Source organism: Diplotaxodon limnothrissa, linkage group LG12 (assembly GCF_057381915.1).
Source record: "Diplotaxodon limnothrissa isolate DT_005_m linkage group LG12, D_limnothrissa_male_GT1.1, whole genome shotgun sequence".
Taxonomy (NCBI): domain Eukaryota; kingdom Metazoa; phylum Chordata; class Actinopteri; order Cichliformes; family Cichlidae; genus Diplotaxodon; species Diplotaxodon limnothrissa.
Window position 1 is genome coordinate 17045223 of NC_140607.1, and position 17170 is coordinate 17062392.

General features: G+C 40.6%; 1 protein-coding gene across 3 annotated transcripts in view; it reads left to right on the top strand.

Moving 5' to 3' along the window:
* Positions 1-9266, top strand: part of adgrv1 (adhesion G protein-coupled receptor V1) — a 119802-nt gene extending 110536 nt beyond the window's left edge. For all 3 annotated transcript variants that reach the window (XM_085367220.1, XM_085367222.1, XM_085367221.1), the window contains 3 exons: positions 2163-2348; positions 5593-5770; positions 9147-9266. In XM_085367220.1, coding sequence (XP_085223346.1) covers positions 2163-2348; positions 5593-5770; positions 9147-9265 — 483 coding nt within the window. In that variant the 3' untranslated portion in view covers position 9266. The remainder of the gene's footprint in view (positions 1-2162; positions 2349-5592; positions 5771-9146) is intronic.
* The last annotated feature ends 7904 nt before the right edge of the window (positions 9267-17170 follow it).

Genomic DNA, 17170 nt, shown 5'->3' on the forward strand with positions numbered 1-17170 from the left:
TGTTGTCTTTGTCTTCTTTAAATGTCAGGATCATTATGATTTCAATCATGCAAATCATTGCTTTCATATGTACATTTTGCTCAGCACCCCAAATGATTTTAAACAGGGTTGTATCCAACACAATCAAATGCTCCTTCTCACGGTCCGTTTCACATCCCTCAACACCATCCCGTCCTTAGTGTCCTCTTTTGGACTTTGCCTTCGATCTCCAAAGACATGGACTCAGCGATCAGGGAACACTTACATAACTTACCTATGGCTGTTAAGCCTGTTCCTCAGGCCACACAGCTTGCTAATGATCTGTGCTAATCACCCACGGTGCTGTTGTAATGGAGAAATGCTCATGGATAAAGACATACACACCCATATATGAATACACACCTGGCTGCTTTCTGTTCCATGTTACATGCGAACACACAAAGGAAGACTAATTACCTTCTTCAAGCTATACGCAGAAAATCCAAATATATATATCCAAATATAAGGTCATAACATCATTATGACTTTACATATCCCTGAACATAGCTCCTAGCCATGAAGTGTTCCATTTACTAAAGGACATGGTTTAAAGCTCTCATTTTGCAATTCATGCACAATTACCTACAAGGCACACTAATTTATGGGAACACAGTGTACGATTCACTAATCTGTTTAAGTCACTGTGTCAGAAAACAGCGGAGTATACTGCACTGTTTTTAACCTGCAAGGTCTCCAGTGAGCTTATAAACAGGCTTTCTTTCCTTCTCATAATCTGGATATTCCAGTTTTATAGTGCCCCCATAAACACACAGTTCTGATTTACTGTTCCTGCTCTCTTCCTATTAATGTTTACTGTGGCCATCCAGGCTGCTTATAATCCCGTTCTGTCAATAAACTCGAGATGAGTAACGTTGATTGCTCTGCCAGGAAAGTTGAAGCTTAATTACAGACACGAACCTTATGTCACAAAGTTTGATTTAAGGATTTGAATAAGTTGGGGAGTTGCGCACACACACACACACACACACACACACACACACACACACACACACACACACTCTGACAGATTGATATTTATTTTCACAAAAAAGCAAAGTGTTTACATTTGGTTTTATCAATGAAACAATCAGTCCGTCAGGTTTTGCCTAAACATATTTTATTACTATATTCATTATTTTCTTCCGTGTTGTCCAAAAACTTACTTTCTCTCCCCATGTGTAAACGTCTTTAATAGGTCCGTGTTGGCCTGTATTCACACACGCTTGTGGTTTGCGCTCTTGTGTGTTCCGTCTCTGTCTGTGGCTGCCATCATCGCCCGATGATGGGTGTTGTGAAATATGGGCTGGATTCATGGTATTTGACGCCCTGGTGTTTTGGGGTAATTCGCATCCTGGTGCTGTTGACCAAGCAGATAATGGTAATGATGAAGAAGTGGAGGAGGCAGAAATACCAGTATGCCAATGATGTCACTGCCCCAGTGGTGAAGTAATGCTTCAGTAATCATGCTGAAAGAAGTGAAAGAAGTTTAATTCGGAATGCAACAGCAACACGCTGCACAAAAATAATAATGAGTATAGTATTATTTAATATCACATATGTTTATGTAATATGTACAGAGCTTAACAAATCTATTAGACTACCACTGAGTGTGAGGTTTAAGCCACAGCTGATCTAAATCAACAGTTCTGGTAATGGTTAATCCACTAGTTATGTGCAAGCTCTTTAATCCAAACAATATTTTTATGCTAAAATCTATTTAATTTTATTATTCATTCATAATTTTATTATTTTACAAAACAGTTGGAAAAGAATAGTAAAGCACATTATTATTTTTAATTAAGCTCCAAAAGTACAGTTATTTACTTGAATTCTTGAATAGAAAATTAGGTTTGTTTGATGAGTATGTTGTAAGTGTTCTTAGAAAATGGGTTTAAGGAATAGCTATATAATTTTTTATCTTTTGACAGATTTCTAAAATATTTATGTCTTTTTGCTTTTATGATAGGTGGTCTAATGAATTTGTGACGCACTTTTTTGGATCGTTTGGTTCTTTTACCCTCCAAGCCTGCCACTGCAGATTGATTGAGCCGGCAGTATTACAGATTTCAGATTAATCATACTGAAGAGCAGAGCCATAACTTATTCCTAATGTTGAATTTTTCTCCCCACTGCTTTCTCTACAGGGCTTGTATGTGTTTGCTGTGTACTTCATCATGCACAACCAGCTGTGTTGGCCAACTAAAGCAAGTTACACAGTTGAGATGAGTGGACAGGATAGGCCGGATTCTATGTACCAGGGAATGGGACCCACCCCTGTGGGAGGCGACATCAGCAAATCAACTCAAAATCTCATCAGTGCCATGGAAGAGGTACACATACAGAGCTTACATTGTCATCACATTGACACGCTTATGCAATCAAAGGCTGACATATGGGAATAGTTGGTTACACAGATTTACAGCAGTTATTGTGCATGTGTTGCCTAATCTCTGATGCCTGGACTTTTCACATTTGTATTTGACTTACTGATTAAGAAATCCTCATTTCAGGCATGAAAAGAAAAGATTTTGTTCCCCATCCAGACTGTTGAGGTCTGATGATGACTTTAACTCCCATTCTGACCACACATCCATTACAGTTTGTGGTTGAGTTTGTTAGAAATGTGTAGAAATCTTGCATTTGAATGGCAGATGTGGTGATGACGAGAAGAAACCATAGTGACAACCATGGATTACATGATAGAGTAATCATTTGTTTTGAGGAACTTCTGTGTCAAACTACTGTGAAATTTAGTTTTTAAGACTAAACTTATTTCTGCTTATTCTTCTTTAACTCTGTTTCCCACGGCTCGTTTGCACGTTCGCCGTTGTCTAGTTTACATTTCTAGCACATTCATACTGATTCACTTAGATTTTTCAGACTGATTCTCCTGCTAACAGCCCCATCAACTTGTTTTGTGGTTTTGTGACCCTTCTGTTAGACTTGCGCATTGCTTGCAAGCACAGAAAACATGCTTTACGCAAACACACTGCTACACTAATTCTGCCAGTCGTACTCTGGAGAATACCCTATAAGGACTGAGCTGGTGTGAGGGAAGGACAGAGAAAAAAAAAACAAGGGTGGCGGGTCGGTGTTGTGGGGGGGGGGGGGGGGGCTTCTTTTCCCCTGGGAAATCCACCCTCCCTTTCTCTCTCTCGATCTCTCTCTCCACACGTAGGAATCCGGTAATCTTGTTTTATTCATGAGAGCACACTCTCGCCTCTTAAAGATTTGGTTACAGCCCAAGAAAGAAAGGTGCAGTTAGAGACCCCTGAGAAAAGCAGCACTAGGGGTAGATTCTGGATTTTGTGTGTGTGTGTCTGAGAGAAATGGACCGCTTGAAAGGAAATTAGAAAAGGAAAAAAAGTAGGTAACAAGTATAAGAACACATATTGCAGGTGGTGACTAGCATATTGGCCTCATCTAATCACTACAGCCCTCCAAAGTGGATGTGACAGATTTGAAGTGCCTGGTGGTGCTTAATTCACCTCACCCGTACACTCTGTACTGGTAACAGCAAGCCTGAGAAGCTTGTACAACACGTACCCACGTTTATGCACGTCCATGAACAGATGAGACATTCATAATGAATTAATACAACAGAAAACACGATGAGATAATGGAATAATCTGGTTCTTGAGGTCAAAATAAAAGAGATATCTTCTGGTTCCTCTCTTTTGCATTTCTTTTGTTCTTTCTAGTAACTTCTGTGATTTGTTGTGTTAATGCACGGACATTCATCTTGAAAAAACCCTCTATATACACAGACAAGATGCCATTTGTATAGCCGTTAGTATGATTCAGTAAGAAACTCTACACTGACCTCACTTTCACCCCTTGCACCCACTCTGACCCTGTGGGATGACTTTAATTCTTTGGGGTGCTTTGACACCATGCACTCTACATAACCCAAATTCATCACAGTCATGATTACTGTTTGCATATGCGAGTATATGTTTGACCTCAGTTTATCCTGGTTTTGGTTTTTTTTTTGTGTGTTTGTTACATTAAAGATTCATGTTTTTTTTACAGCTCATAAACTTTCATAAACCCATATTTTATTCACAAAACACTACGGAAACCATATCAAACTTAGAAAACTGAGAAAATGTATCATTTTAGGCATAATATTAGCTCGACTTGACTTTGATTGCAGGAATATATCTTCAAAGATGAGATAGGCGCTACAAAAACCTGGAAATGTAAGTGGTACTAAACAGAAACACCTGGAGGAACAATTTGCAGCTAATAAGGTTAACTGACCACAGGTCTGTGAAATGACTGGGTATAAAAGGAGCATCTTAGAGAGGCAGAGTTTCTCAGAATTAAAGACGGGCAGATGTTCACCAATCTGCAAAAAAAAAGCTGTTTAACCCTCTCAGGCTCAAATTAAGTTTTAGTTGCTAATGCACAACCAAGTCCTGCAGTGGTACTTCTGAGTAAAAAAAGCTCATAAAATATGTATGTGGGGTAATCAGGTTGTTAGTTTTTAACTTTTGAAAATTTGCAACGCCTGCCTCGAGAGGGTTAAGGTATTGCAGGTAATTGCTGAAAAAGATGTTGATGTCTCATCATCAAGCTGGAGGAATTTCTGTCCATGAGAGAAAAGGCCAAAAATCAATACTGGATTCCTGTGATTTTTGGGCCCTCGGGCAACACTTCATTAAAAAAAAAGGTTTTATTCTGTCATGGAAATCCCTGCAATCCCTGCCCTGGGCTCAGGAACGGTTCCACTAATCATTTTCTGTGAACACAGTTCACTGTGCCATTCACAAATGCAGGTTAAAACTCTATCATAAAGAAGAATATGTGAGCATGATCTAGAAATGGTGTCCTCTTGTCTGGGCTAAAACTCATTTAAAATGGACTGAGGCAACATGGAAAACAAATGGTCGGACGAATGGAAATTCTTTTGGGAAAACACGGACACTGCATCCTCCAGACTAAAGAGGAGAGGAACCATCCGGCTTTTTGTCAACACCCACTGGAAACTCTGCTTCTCTGATGGTATTGGGATGCAGCATTGCCTATGGATTTGGCATTTGTATCTAGAAAAGCACCAACAATGCTGAAAGGTATATACAGGTTTTAATGCTTCCATCCAGATGTTCACGTTAGCCCTATTTCACCAAGACAATGCTAAATTGCATTGTAGTACACTGTATTAGTGTGTGCACTGTATTACAACGTGGCTTCATAGTAGAAGAGTGCAGGTGCTGAACTTGCCTGCCTGCAGTCCAAACCTTTCACCAATAAAAGGAAAACTGTGACAAAATAGATCCAGGACTGTTGAGCAGCAAGAGTGGGACAACACTCCTCTCTCAAAGGTCCAGCTACTGGTCTCCTCAGTTAGGTTGTTGTTTTTATGTGTGTGTTCAAAAATCACCCAATTGTACAGTTTCTCAGTTTAAACATTTAATATGTTTAGTAAGAATAAAATATCCATTTCTGAGAATTTCTAATTATTTCTTTCTGTTTTTATTTGCATTTTCACAGCATCCCGACTTATTTGGACTCTATGTTATATTTGGTGATTTTTTGGCTTGTCTATTTAAATACACATTTATCTATCAGGTTTCAGCAGACTGGGAGCGAACGTCACTGCGGCCTAGCATTCAGCCCAGCAGTGTGTTTAAGCCCAGTCCTGTGATGGAGACGTACACCACCGAGGGAGGCTTCATCAACACCAACTTGGTCACTGCAGATGAGGATTCACAGGAGTTTGACGACCTCATATTTGCCTTAAAAACAGGTGAGGAGAACTATACTACATACCTTTCAACAGATTACACAGGAAGCAAGTGTCAGAAACACAATTTGATACTGAATATTCCTTTGGGTGTTTTTGCTGCACTAAATATTTTGACATAAAAGGACAAACACAGTATGCTTGAGAAATAAATCCAATTTCACCAGTTGTGTGGTAGGTCTCAGTCAGACAGTAAAAACAGGACAACAGCCTCTGTGTGACCAGGATAAAATTAATGGCTGGGAAGTGATTGGATCCAGTTTTTTGATGTCCGGGAGTGCTTGCAGGTAGCTCTAGCAACTGGTTTGCCAGAGGCCAAGCATGCAGCACCCCCAACCTGCAGTTGCTTACATCTATGTGTTTATAAGTTTATAAATTATAAATTACCATCTGTTTACATTTGGTCCAGTCTGTGGCTGACAGAGTCACACCTGATGCGTAGATTCTGCCTAAGTCCAGCTCTGGGCCCGGTTCAGCATTGCATTTCTGATGTTCTGATGTTTGTTTGTTTTTTTCAAAAACAGATTGACCCAGTTTGACCCAGTTTAGTCTAAAACTGATAGCAGTCTGACTCCACCTTATTGCCATTATATCCCTGTTTTATCACCATCTTGATGCATCAAAGTCAGTTTGGAGATGGCGTCTGACTGCAAGCATACTCAGACCTGGTCCACATCTTTGAAGCAACCATTTCAAAAGCATAGAGATCAGAAGTTGATTGCACACAGTCGCTGTAATTTTGGTTGTGCAACAGTAGCCAATCATTTCTTTCCCCGAGTGTGACCGTAGCCTAAAAGCAGAAAAAGATGTTATGACTTCCTAAAATTTAGATTGAACGATAACAGAGAACGAGAGATGATAAAAATCAGCCTGTGATTAAATGCCACAGTGTGTGTGGTGTGTTTGAGTGTCTGTGTGTATATATGTGTGTGCATGTGTTTGTGATTATTATACCCTGTACATACATAAAGCATCTAACAGTGCCTAATGCATCCATTAATCCAGCAGTATCACTTCTGCTTTGTCATTCATTTGTTGACCTTAAGTCTCTCAGCTGTCATTTTTCCTCTATTGCCATCCATGTTTAATGAACCGAGGGCCTAGCCTGCTCATCAATACACAACCAGCTCATGTAAACACACAGACACTATTCAAATCATTGAGACTTTGCTTCACAGTGTCCGAATGAGCCGTTTCCACACGTCTGAAATCAAGGTCATCCACTGCAGACAGTCTGAAAGTCGTGCCTGAAACATACAAAAGAGTATTTGTATAGTTAATATTGTATTAGATGCTTTTGTAAGTCTTACCTGTACATCATGCAGTCAGCCGCTAGTGTTAAATCTCAGTAATATAAAAGACATTACAAAATGGGATGCCAATATGTCAGCAAACTAGGTTAATGTTACCCATTTAACGGGTAAAAAACCTACTGTTTCAGCTCATCGTCAGTCATTGTTATTCCCAACCTATAACGAGGACTCTTGATGAGCAGCTAACTATTGCAGCAGCAAGAATATCTCTCACAGCTTTGGTGTCACGTCATGGAAAGAATAAGTGGCTGGTCCTCTAAAATTGCGATTACTCTGGAAGGGATAAGAAATACATAGTCGAGATAGACCAACCTGATAAGACTCCAAAGTTAATGGGACTGTGGCAGGTCACACTGAATTTCACAGGTAATCTCTTGGGGTTCAGGGAAAGAGAAATAGTTTTCAGAGGAAGTACAGTAATCATTAACAGTTCTTCAACAAGCCAGGCTTTTGGCAGCTTTCACGGCATTGCAAGCTACAGTCCTGCAGCTTTATCTGACTTTGTGAGAAAGCTTGTTCTGTTTGGGTCATACAATACCTGACTTTTCAGTCTCGAAAACCACACCAGGCTCCACTATACTGAAGAAACCCCTTAAAAGCAAAACTTGTAGCTGTGGAGAGTCAAATTAACAGCAGGCATGTTGATAGATGCATTTATGTGAAAGTTAAAAACTTAGACAGAGAGAGAGGTTCTTATCCTCTTATTGTTTGTGTGGTGACAGGGTGAAGCAGAGCCACTGTGTCTCTGTCACTCTCCATTTCACTCTCTCTGTTTCTCGAAGAGTACCTGCTGTCCTGATTTGTTGTGATGTTTGACTTTGAATAACCTCCGGGATGCAAGAGACATGCCAGGGAATTTATTGGTCCCCACAGCAAACTCAGCGCTATGAAGTAATCTCTCATATTATTCAGCGTGGTAAGGAGGGAAGTTTGCAAGGTTTAATTAAGTCAAAGTGTTTGGCTCTATCCAGATCTTTGGCATGGCCTCAAGAAAATAAAGGTAAATAAAAGTTCCTGTAGTTGATCTTTGCTGTGTGCAAAATGAAGCGTAAATCTGAAACTTCTGTTAAAAGATGTTTTCGTGAAACTCGATACTGCGCTGATGTTATCTGTTTACATCTCAACTCTGTCATTAAATTGTCATTTTTTGCTCCACCAGTCACAAAGGACACTCTTTCATTTCATACTTCCCCTGACCTTCTCTTTGCTCGTACCAGCCGTGCTGAACTTATAACCTGGGCTAATCTCAAGCACTCAGTCAGCAGTAAAGATAATTTTCCTATTATAATTACATAATAGGGTTCCAGCTGACAGGGGTCAGCAAGTATTGCAGTAATCTGGGTCTTCGCACTTTGTTTGATCGTGAACCATTAAGCACATATCGAGGTGCACGCTCTTATCTCGGCACCTGCGCCCGGTGCTGTTTTGTACAACTTAGAGCTGATCATTAACACGGCATAGGATGGAGGTTTGAAGGATCTTATTTTGCAATCATCGCTGGGTGAGTTTCAGTGCAAATCCAGCAACGTTGGCGCTCATTATCCAACTCTTCTCAAGTATGTCAAGCTGAAAGCATCCAGAAGTCACCAAAGCACAAAAGAACAAGTCTGATGATGTTTTTATTCAGATAAAATCTGTAGCAGCCCAAGCGTTTATAAAAAACAAGTCCAGTTTTGCATTTTTAAAAAGCATGTGTTTAACATATTTTTGATTATGTTTTACCAACATGCAGTTACGTGGTTTACCCATTAACATTTAAAATGAATTATTTTGTTTCTCTACCTGCCTCCAGTCCAAGCATGTTAGCCTGTCCCCTTCACGTCTCATTACCATGACTGATCAGACTTGATATCCCAGAGTTCATGACATGCAGGGATGATTTCATAATAGAGCAAAATAGATCATTTGCTCTATAAGGACCGATTATAGTGGGTATTAGGTGGTCCAACTTACTAAGTGCTATAAGAAGAAAAATGCACGTGAATATACTGCAGAATAGAATGTATAAAAAAATACAACGTATCATATTTTTGATAAAAATGCAATGTTTTTTTGTTTCTTTTTAGGGACCGGCCTTAATGTCAGCGATAACGAGTCCATACCAGGAAGCCACGACGGAGGGAGCGTAACCAACTCCCAGATAGTTGAGCTTCGGCGTATCCCCATCGCTGACACACACCTCTAACCTTCACACCTCACACAGATCCCACGTCCCTCTATTTTTCATATCACAAATAAAGATTACAAGACAGTATTTTTATATTGTAAAATCCTTTGCACTAAAACAGTTTTTGAATAGATGGTTTTCATATAGATGTTTGATACTGTATGGGATTTTTACTGTACTAGTGTTCACAAATACGAATAAATGTTTTACTAAATTAATTTTTTAAACGCTCTTGTTTCTGAATGTATATTTTGTTTTGTTTTGTTTTTCTGTAGAGACCTAGGCAAAGATAGAGAATGTAGATTGTGTAACTTTGTCAATAAATAATGTACCACATGAATTGTATTTGCATGTTCTGATTTCATTTTTACGTCTCATAACTTAACACTAAGAGACAGCTTGCTACCAGTGAGCGGGTCTTTCACTATGGGGTCCCAGAGGTCACACTCTCACAAGGAAGGATTTGTGTCATTATGTAACTCCCTGCAGGAATTTCACAAACTCATCCCACACCTTCGGGAGATCTGCTTGTATCTTCACTGAGTGAAGAATGAGTGTGTGAAAATATGAGGCAGCAAATATCCACAGTAACGGTTGAGCTATGCAAGCTATTCAGTCACATTTGAATCTAATGTGCGAACTATACTCCCTAAAGAGTCAGTGAGTGTAAATCTACAAAGACATACTCCACATTCAGGCAACTTCTTGGAAACCGTCATCTACCTGACCTTTGCTCTGCCTTTTCCTTCATCAGCCCAACGTTTAAACCTACCTCTTGGAAGTTGGCAGCACAAGAGACTGTTACTGTTACTGCAAAATAGGAGTGCACAAGTGTGAGATTCGCAAGAGGAAACAAAGAAGAGACAGCAGACACGCTTGGATTTTGAACAATGTGACAATCATCAATCCACCTTCTTCATTACAACTTCCAGGATGGGTGGAGCTTGATTGTGGCCATGATCCCAGCTGATAAGAGGAGAGCTTCAGCAATAAGAAGTGTGCATCTTTTGACCTTAATGAGCTTCCCAGATAAAGTCCCACCCTGACAGTAACTGATAGCTTGGTGTTGATGAAATAGTTTACCTTATTCAGGAAGCGACTGTGGTATCTATAAATGATATCTGCTGGTACAGCTTTCCTTGTTGGAGCGAGATGGCATGGCTGGAAACCCCGTGGCATTTTGACCCAGAGGGAGAAGAATTGAACAAATGTTTCCAATAATGATGGGTGGAAAAGTTTTCTCAGACGCTTTCACTTGAAAGACAATATTTTTATTATTGATTGCTTTTTCAGTTTTTTGCTTTTCTTCCCATGGCGTGTGCTTTAGATTGATCCTCTCACATTAGTGAGAGGCTTTACTCGTGGGATTTGAAGGAACACGTTGTAATGAGCAAAAAAGTCATTGCTTCATTTAACAAAATGGTACTCTGCAGTTTAATGGCAGCGGCTCTGGGGGATCGCTTTCTCCCGCAGCAGCTGAGTCTGTAATAGTGCCGTTAACTTTTAATTGTCATCTACATTTCCTTCGGCCTGTTTTATTGTTTCCCCCCCTTCTAAGGGAAGCGTCTAACATGCAACCCATTCATGCATTATTGCTGCCTGGCTTACATTTGACATGACATATTTCCATTATATGTCCTGTAAGCTGCATTGTTTGCCTGTTAGCAACATCAAGAGAGATGCAAAGATTACCACATTTCGTGATACTTGGAGAGGTGGAGTGTGAGCAAAACATGAAAGAGCATGTTAGGGCTATGGAGGCTACAACAAATACTAACTGATGTAACTCCAGTCCCAGTGCACATAGCATATTTTGTAGTATTTTTAAATATATGATTACATGTGCTGATTTTAGACATAAAACCGTAGCTCAGGCTCAGGCTGATTAAATGTGTTAGTGTGGAGTTGCTTGTTCCTGAGCACAGGATGTCTCAAGACATTTTCAGATTCGTAAGGCGCTGATTTGGTGCCCCATAAAAAGTAATAAGTTTGCTGCCAGAAGCCTGCTTCACAGAGTCTGAGATTAGATGAGCAGAGCTTAACTGGGGGGTGGGAAGTAATTAAACAGCCACAGCAGACAGCATGATGTCCCAACCCACCAGCCAGACTGCAGACAAACATGTTTATGTTGGAGTCCTTGGTCTCTTCTCACCCCTGAGCCTCTGGTCTTTAGATAGCAGATAACTAGGCAACAGCTGATTCACAGATCGCTTGCAGTCTGTCTCTATGTATGCCCCAGTGGTGAATCGGGACTTTAGCTCTCAGTGAGTCACTGCATCCTCAAAGGAAGGTCTGTCACAACTGGAGAAAACTGCCTTTCACGGTACCAATCGGTAATTTCCTGCACTGGAAAATGAAGCCACTGGCAGCAGAAAATTGCAATTCCACACATGGCCACATGAGGCTTGCTCTGAAAGTGAGTCTGTTGGCAAGTTCCCATGTTAACATAACATATAGATGCATTACACATGTTTACAGCATAGCAGAGGGGAAAATGGTTTATAAATCTTCAGCAGAACTGTACAGGGATATGCAACTGTATAACTCACCCAGGGCTTAAAGTTTAAACAGTGTGACCACTTAAAGTGACAGGTGGAAGAAGCAGGCAGCTAATGTGTCACTGAACTGGACCTACTGGCAATGTTTTTGGTGTTGGCACCTATTGGTTCCTATTGTATTTTTAATACAGTTAATGCAGATTCAGATTCAGTTTTATGTATATAGTGCTAAATCACAACAACTTCAAGGTGCTTTATATTGCAAGGTAAAGACCCTACAATAATAGACAAAATTACAAAGAAGACCCCAAAAATCTGACAACGCCCTATAAGCAAACACTTGGTGACAGTGGGAAGGAGAAACTCCCTGTTAACTGGCAGAAACCTCTGGCACAACCAGCCTCAGGGAAAGGCGCCATTTGATTGGGCCTGATGGGAGGGAGACAGGGCTAAAGACACACTGTAGAAGAAACCCAGAGTTGAAAAATAATTAATGATTAAATGCAGAGAGGTGTATAAACACATAGAGTAAAAAGGAAAGTTTTCAGCCTAATCTTAAGAGTAGAGAAGGTGTCTGTCTCCTGAATCCAAACTGGGAGCTGGTTCCACTGAAGCGGGACCTGAAACCTGAAGGCTCTGCCTCCCATTCTACTTTTAAATACTGTAGGAACCACAGGCAAGCCAGCACTCTGACAGCAAAGAGCTCTATTGGGCTGGTATGGTACTATGAGAGCTTTGAGATAAGATGTTGTCTCGTTATTCGAGACCTTGTACGTGAGGAATTCAGGAAGTTTTGGATGATGCTTTGTAATCAACTTTATTAAATGGTAAATTGATAGTTAATTCAACTTTAGTATGAATTACAATGTTTTATATGCTTCTCAATTTCTGAAGCAGCATTCAGATACGATCAGAATTTGGCACACACAACGTGAAAACAAGGATCCCTCCTGCCAACACTTGGCACACTTATCTGTAACCCAGTAATAGTGAGTGAAATTCTTGAATTTGTTAGCACTAATCAGCAGGCATGCGTGTCTATGTGATGCAGTGTATGGATCCACCTCGCTAAACAGGCTTGTGAGCTTTACCTGCTAACCACCCCACCCCATCCTCTAAATATGGTCAATTCTGTGTGTAAAAAAAAAAATTGCTGGTGACTTCATGAAGCTGCGTAAATGCAACTCCACAAACCAGTGAGCGACATCAGAGTGAGTGTATTCATCCTTTGTCTACAGTCTATATCACAATATCCTTCTGAAGAAAAGACAGTTATATCACCAGACAATAGGACATGGCGTGGTGTGTATTTGTATGCTCTGAATGACGAACGTTTGTTATGGCAACGGTCCTTAGGAATAACAGTAATCTTTAATTTCAGTGAGAAGGGTTTAAGCTTCTGAAACATGATCTTTCAGTTTTTAACCTCTTTTCTTTGTTCTTTTCTCTACACGATAAACGTCAACGTCATCGCGTGTTTCCTCACTTTTGTGGTCTCTGAACAAGTATGGTGTTCAGGTGAGAATAATCGAGTCTGACATTTTACTGGTACATGCAACACCTGAGATCAGACTCCAATAGGATAATGACCCAGTCCCACCCATACAGTAAAGCCTCACAGTAGATTCTCTGTTCTGGGGAGTGTGTGGGGAGAGTGAAAGGAGAAGTCGGTGGAGGAGTAAAAAACACACAAAGTCGACCTGTGCCACCGGTTTTACCCTTAAAATGACCTGCTGTGTCATTATTTAAGGTTCATGCAGGGAAAACTCATATTCCACAGGGTAATTAAAGTGTCTACCACAACTGTGCAAGTGTCAGATTACATCTAATCGCTGTAAGCATCCCTAAGATATTGTGTCTTAGGTGTAATTCGATCAACAGTGATGTCTGTTGGATAATCAATAACTCGCTTAGAGGTAATTTGAAAGTTGTGCAAGTTGATTATAGAGGTGAGGCAGTCAACATGGGATCAAGTTAAGAAGCAGATGGGTTAACATAAGTTTTCTCTTCATAATAAGAGGATCTAAAAGATTCAACTCAGACCCTTTTTCAGTTTTCGGCAGAAAAGACGCAGAGCCAGCACAACTGCCTGCATCGCTAACCTCAAAATCCAGACGAGTTCAGCTGCAGATGATTTATGCCGTTACTAATCATGTGTGAATCTGTGTATTACGCACATGGGGCTTGTTCTCCCACCACATTCCCCATGCTCCTGTCAGCCTTCCCTGAAACACACCACAGAGGATAAACAAGGAGAGAACAGAGTCAGCGGAAGTTTCTCATCGACAGAAAGTTGCATTTAAGGAGAGAAGACACACGGTTAGTCACACAAGGCTGAACGCAAACACGTCTCTCGAGGACACGCTGATCTTGTAGCACACGTGTTTGCATATGTTTAAACTATCTATCCATCTCAGCACGTGTCCGTGGGAGGAAACGGACAATGAGCTCAATGAGGATAGGAGTCAAACAAGCACTTGCATCAGTTCGCATGGATGCGTGCACGCTTGCAGGATGGAAAATAATGACCTTTTCCTTAATGAGATCAGAACATGATTCTCTTTCTGTTCATCAACAAGCCGAAGTGACTTAAACCATCTTGTCATGTACCGTCAATTACATGGCACTCAACACCATGGCGCTGGTGTTTCTGACATCATCAACCGCTCCTGGAGGATATCCGGTGGCCTCATCCGTGCCAGCAGTGTCACAGAGATTGAAAACTTTGAGTATGTGTTTATTCTTGGGCGCCTGGGTGAAGACTTTGACTTTCTCCAGCCGAGTCTTGAAGTAAATAGACTGCCTTTATATAAGATTTGCAACAACAACAACAACAACAATCTTTATTTATAGAGCACATTTAAAAGCCTTGGGCATACCAAAGTGCTTTACATAAAACAATAAAAGGTTCAAACATTGATAACGGATAAAAAAAAAATAAGGAGTTATGTTCATAGATAAAAGCTACCAATAAGAATGACTACAGCACATGGGTAATAGCAAGATAAAAGCTGTACCACCATAATAAAAAACACCAATAGAAAGATAGGAGGGAATTAATACAAGAGGTCAATAGGTCACAGCAACCAAACAAACAAACAAACAAACCAGCAATTAAAAGGTGGAGAAGGCAAGTTTAAAAAGATATGTTTTAAGCTGTGATTTAAAAGAATGAATAGAATCAGATGCCCGGATGCCAATCGGGAGATTGTTCCAAAGCACAGGTGCAACAAGAGCAAACGATCGATCACCTCTAGTCTTAAGTCGAGATCTGGGCTGAGCCAGCAGTAACTGTGACGATGACCTTAAAGCCCTGGCAGGAGCATAAGGGTTTAAAAGGTCCTTAAGGTAGCTGGGTGCAGTGTTGTTAGTAATTTTAAAAGTAAACAACAAAATTTTAAATTGAATACGATATTTGACAGGCAACCAGTGCAGATCGGCAAGGACAGGAGTAATGTGGGCAAACTTGCTGGTTTTAGTTAGAATGCGAGCTGCAGCATTCTGAACTGTCTGTAATCTCTGTAAAAGGGAAGAGTGGAGACCACAATAAAGTGAATTACAATAGTCTAGCCTCGACGTTACAAAGGCGTGGATGAGCTTTTCGAGATCTTTATGCGGGATATAGCGCCTAGCCTTAGAGATAAGACGAAGCTGGTAAAAACTAGATCTGACAACAGCAGACACTTGTTTGTCAAATGAAAAGGAGCTGTCAAATAAGACACCCAGATTCCTGACAGTATCAGAGAGAGAACAACTAAGAAAACCAAAGGCATCCTGGAGTTTGGCACGAAGGGCATTACTACCAAAAATCATAATCTCGGTTTTCTTCTCATTAAGGATAAGAGAATTCGACAACAACCACTTCTTGGCCTCAGACATGCATTCTCGGAGGCTATTCAGAGACAGAGCAAGATCGTCGTTTAGCTCAAAATAGAGCTGGATATCATCTGCATAATAGTGATAAGCAATATGGTATTTCTCAAAGATGGCACTTAAAGGAAGCAAGTATAATGAGAAAAGGGTAGGGCCCAGCACAGATCCCTGGGGGACACCACAGCAAACAGGTACAGCCGAGGAAGAGGATGTAACCAGATGTACCGTAGAGAGCCGATTGGAGAGATAGGATTTAAACCAATCCAGGGCAGCGCCCTTGATGCCTACAGTGTGCTCAAGTCTCGCTAATAAGATATTATGGTCAACCATGTCAAATGCCGATGATAGATCCAAAAGCACTAAGACTGAGGGGCGTCCGTTGTCAGCCATTAGTAGGAGATCATTGAAAACACGAAGCAATGCTGATTCTGTGCTGTGATGTTGTTTGAAGGCCGATTGAAATTTATCATTTATATTATTCTCATCAAGGTAGGTCTGCAGTTGGAGCAGAACCACCTTCTCAAGTATTTTAGCCAGAAAGGGAAGCTTAGAAATTGGCCTAAAATTGGCAAAATCACTAAGCTCAAGGTTCCTTTTTTTTTAGAACAGGTTGGATTATGGCATGCTTGAGAGCTGAAGGTACATAGCCAGAAAGCAAGGAGAAGTTCAATATGGACAATAAACAAGGTCCAATTACACTGAAACAATCCTTAACAATACGGGATGGGAGAGCATCATGTACACAGTTAGTATTGTTCAATTTATCAATTAGACGCTTCAGAGTGGAGAGAGAAACGGGTTCAAATTGATAAAAGGTGGCCGAACAATCAGGAGTAGACATACAATCAGTCACCAGAGGAAGAGTAGATCTAAGGGATAAAACTTTATCTAAAAAATAGTTTGAGAATTTTCCACAAAGACCCGGGGAAGACAGCAGTGGCATAGAGGGACGGGGGTTCACCACAGAGTTAAAAATTTTAAATAGAATTCGTGGATTATCACCATTAGTGGTAATAATTTTAGAGAGAAAAGCCGCTTTAGCCGTTCTGGCAGCAGTTTGGAACTTCGAGCGGCTAATACGTAAAATATCATAAGAAGACTGAAGTCTATCACTCCTCCACTTCCTCTCATCACGCCGACATATACGTCGTAGGGCACGAACAGAATCATTTAACCAGCATTGTGAGAAAGTTCTAGGGCGTTTCATTTTGATGGGTGCAACAATGTTAAGAATCGAGGAACAGGTGGTAAAAAGAGTATTAGTAGAGTTCTCAAGTGTGTGTGGGGAAGAACAATCCAGCATACTAAATGGGGAGTTAACAAAAGACGTAATAAAGTTGACCACAGTATTAGCATTAATAGTGCGCGTAGGATAAAGAGGAGAGTTTAGGTATTGTCCAGTATCACCCAGGTCTACATCGAAGATGACCGGGGAATGATCAGAGAGACCAGTATTCCTGATTTCCTTAATGCAAATGTCCACATTGAATGAAAAAACCAAATCAAGGGTGTGGCCTTGAACATGGGTAGGCTCATTCACCCACTGAATAAG